We start from the raw sequence: 3,292 nt of genomic DNA on the forward strand, positions 1-3,292 counted from the left end.
AAAACGAATGCATTTTGTGTGATAAGTTTCCACATGCTATTCTAGTTGACGGAAACACAAGTTACTATTTATTACTATTTGTAAATAACGAATATCTTCAAAAAAAATTATTGCATTGGATTTTGTAATTCATTTGAATAAAACGCGCATTGCTCCTTTTCGATTTCGAAACAAATGTCAAACGAATTCTATGTATACAAACAAATACATCGCATTCATCGAAGAAAGCGCGAATGAACGCGTTGTATGCACGAGCTCTCAAACATTCAGTTGCCGTTCAACAACAACGAATGTCAACAGTGTGTGTTGGTTGCTTGGTGTTTGCAATGTCGCGAATCAACGCCACACAAAAAGAAATATTGGTCGATTTTATGTCGACCAATTATAATTCTTTGTTCGGCAAATTTTCGCAAAATAATGGCAAAGATTTGAAAGAATCACTATGGAAACGATTAAGTGACCGTATGAATGAAGCAGGGCCACCGCAGAAGCTACCCAAATTATGGAAACGAGTGAGAATTTCATATTGTTGGTTTGTTATTGAATGTTTAAAAATTGTTTCGAATATTTTATTTCACACAGTCGTGGTCCGATTTCAAAATGGACACCATAGGTTCTGACATAGTCTGATCTCGTTGATCCTGACCCCCCCTGGAAAAATTTGATCCCCCCTGGGAAAATTTGACCCCCAACGATTTTTTTGGACCCGTTGCCATTTTCGGACCTTTTTTGTTGTTTTAGATCTCACTTTTTTCTGGATACCGGTTTTACACTAGATAGAATCGATTTTCGAAAGTGAGGACTTTTTTTTTTTTTTTTTTTAGTCCTCACTTTGTTCTGGATACCGGTTTTACACTAGATAGAATCGATTTTTGAAAGCGAGGACCTTTTTTTTTTTTTTTGCTCTTCAAATTCGAAATTGCTCAAGTGATGAAACAATCTGTGATTCCGTCTGGACATTCAAGTTATCAAGACTATTCGGCAAATTCAGTTAGTTTAGTTAACAAAATATGTTTGATTATTCTTGATTTAAAAAAATCTTTTATATTCTAGGGTCATTTGCAAAACGCAACCCAAAGTAAGTGATTAGTAAGTGGATTGAAAAATATGAATAATTGATTTTTATCTTCATTTTCAAAGGAGTTGCTGTTGTTGACAAGACTGTTGTGCAATCTAATCAACGTTTAGCTGCAAAAGCAGCTGTTGGTACGGTCTCACAACAAAATAACAATTTGGGTGCCAATCGTTCAAGCGAAAGTCAGGAAGAAAATCGATTGACGAGTATATTGCCTGAAAAAAACAATGTGTCCAAAGAAAGCCTTGCATGTGATATCGAAGATGGAGGTGATCTAGAGCCTCCGTTGACGAAAAAGAAGCCAAAAAGAATCAATATGAAAATACCGATTCCTCCACACGTTAGTGAAGCGATGCAACTCCAAATCGGAACAAACAATTTGCTGAAACATATTATTTCACAAAACAATAAACAAATTAACCTTCTGACTAAGTTGGTGCAAAATCATACCCAATAAAAGATGTCATATTTTGTTTGAAATCTTTCGTTTTGTTTTTATTTTTAAATTCGATTATTATTTAAATAATTTATCACTTCGTTCCGACGTAATTGACCGGACTGTAAATTTGCTTGAGGTAAATTGGCAACAACGCTAGGGACATTTTGAGCGTTCATGGCATTTGCAAGCATATCTATGTCACGTAAAATGTTAAATTTATTATAAATCAGAAAGTTATGTAGAGTTGCACATGAATAAATATTTTTCCCCACTTTGGTTGGTTTATACCGCAGTTTCCTGTCACCCAAAATGCATCGAAAACGCACTTTCAGAAGCCCGATAGTGCGTTCAACAATCTGTCTAATAGCACACAATTCATGATTGAAATGCTCTTGTTCTGCCGACAAATTATTTCCGTCGAATATTTTCATAAGCCAAGGTGAAAGAGAATATGCCGAGTCACCTGAAATTATCATTTTTGATAAAGAATATAATGTGTTTTTGCTTATAATTCAAATTATTCTTTTACCCAATAGAAAATTGAATGTTGCTGGGTCGTTTTGGTGGAGCTCTTCCAGGCGGGTGTGTAGCATGCTGCCACCAAAAATAAAAGAGTCATGTGTTGAGCCCGGGAATCTTGCATTGATATTAATAATGAGCATGTTTGCGTCGCACACTATTTGTGTATTGATGGAGTGGTAACCCTTACGGTTGACGAAAGCATTTTCTATTTCCAATGGCAGAGCAGTCAGAGCGATATGTGTGCCGTCAATTACACCCAAAATACCCGGAAAATGATATTGAGCCTCGAAATGAGTTTTTATTTCGGCCATTTGATTCACACTTCGGGGAAAACGTATATATTTTGGGGCTAAATGCTGTGTTATTAAATGACTATAATAACTGACGTATCGGCTCATCATGGTTTGGCTCAGATTATGGAAGGCATGTGAGCCAACGCTCATTTGGTAGCCGCCTGTTGCATAGAAATTTAAAACGGATAGCACCTGTAGGTGCAGTGGCACCAAACCAATATTTTGCGCAAATGGGCGAATTTCCTCAATCAATTGATGAACGAGCAATTTTGGAATACGATATGCCCGACAGAACCTACGATTTTCCAAACAAATTTCATTCATTCTTCAAAAATTTAAGAAAAATTTATTCGTGTAAAAATGTTCACTTACAAATTCTCCGAAAGATCGAATGGATTCATAACATCTCGTAGGTATTTTCTAATAATACGCATACGATTTCTATCTTCCGAATATTCTAATGGAATTATCCAAGCCATTTCTTGAGTGTAGTATGCATCGAACTTTATGACTGTAGAAAAGTTTGACAGAAATGTTCTGTCAAAAAGAGATTGTCGCTGAATTGATAACATCAAATTTCGTTGAGTTTTGTTCAGCGTGAGTAAAAAAACATATATATGAGTAATGACCATAAAAGTGAGTCACAATGTGGAATCACAATGTGGAATCACAATGTGGAATCACAATGTGGAATCACAATGTGATATCACAATGTGATATCACAAACCGGTTTGTGGATTCACAAATCGGTTTTTTTTCGCCTCTCACAAATTTTTGAGGAAAACAATGAAAGTTATTGTTAAGTTTCCACTTTCCACATGAAAAATTGTGATATCACATGGTCGATGTAATATCACATTGTCAAAAAAATGTGGAAGTAGTTTTAGAATTCGACCACAGTGATAAAAATAAACCCTTTCATGTAAAATATCATAAACATTCCTTCCATTTTCCAAAGAAAAA

At 35.4% G+C, this 3,292-nt stretch overlaps 1 protein-coding gene across 1 annotated transcript; it reads right to left on the bottom strand.

Moving 5' to 3' along the window:
- Positions 1-1,686: 1,686 nt before the first annotated feature.
- On the bottom strand, positions 1,687-2,808 carry LOC129577004 (putative nuclease HARBI1). The gene is made up of 4 exons (XM_055463341.1): positions 2,702-2,808; positions 2,044-2,624; positions 1,787-1,977; positions 1,687-1,707 (listed from the first exon to the last, which is right to left on the bottom strand). Exons 1-4 carry the CDS (start codon positions 2,806-2,808, stop codon positions 1,687-1,689), a joined length of 900 nt encoding a protein of 299 aa, XP_055319316.1.
- Between the last annotated feature and the right edge of the window lie 484 nt (positions 2,809-3,292).

This window comes from Sitodiplosis mosellana, unplaced genomic scaffold (genome assembly GCF_009176505.1).
Source record: "Sitodiplosis mosellana isolate CC-2019 unplaced genomic scaffold, AAFC_SMos_1.0 Smas_scaffold_6196, whole genome shotgun sequence".
In the NCBI taxonomy this organism is placed as follows: domain Eukaryota; kingdom Metazoa; phylum Arthropoda; class Insecta; order Diptera; family Cecidomyiidae; genus Sitodiplosis; species Sitodiplosis mosellana.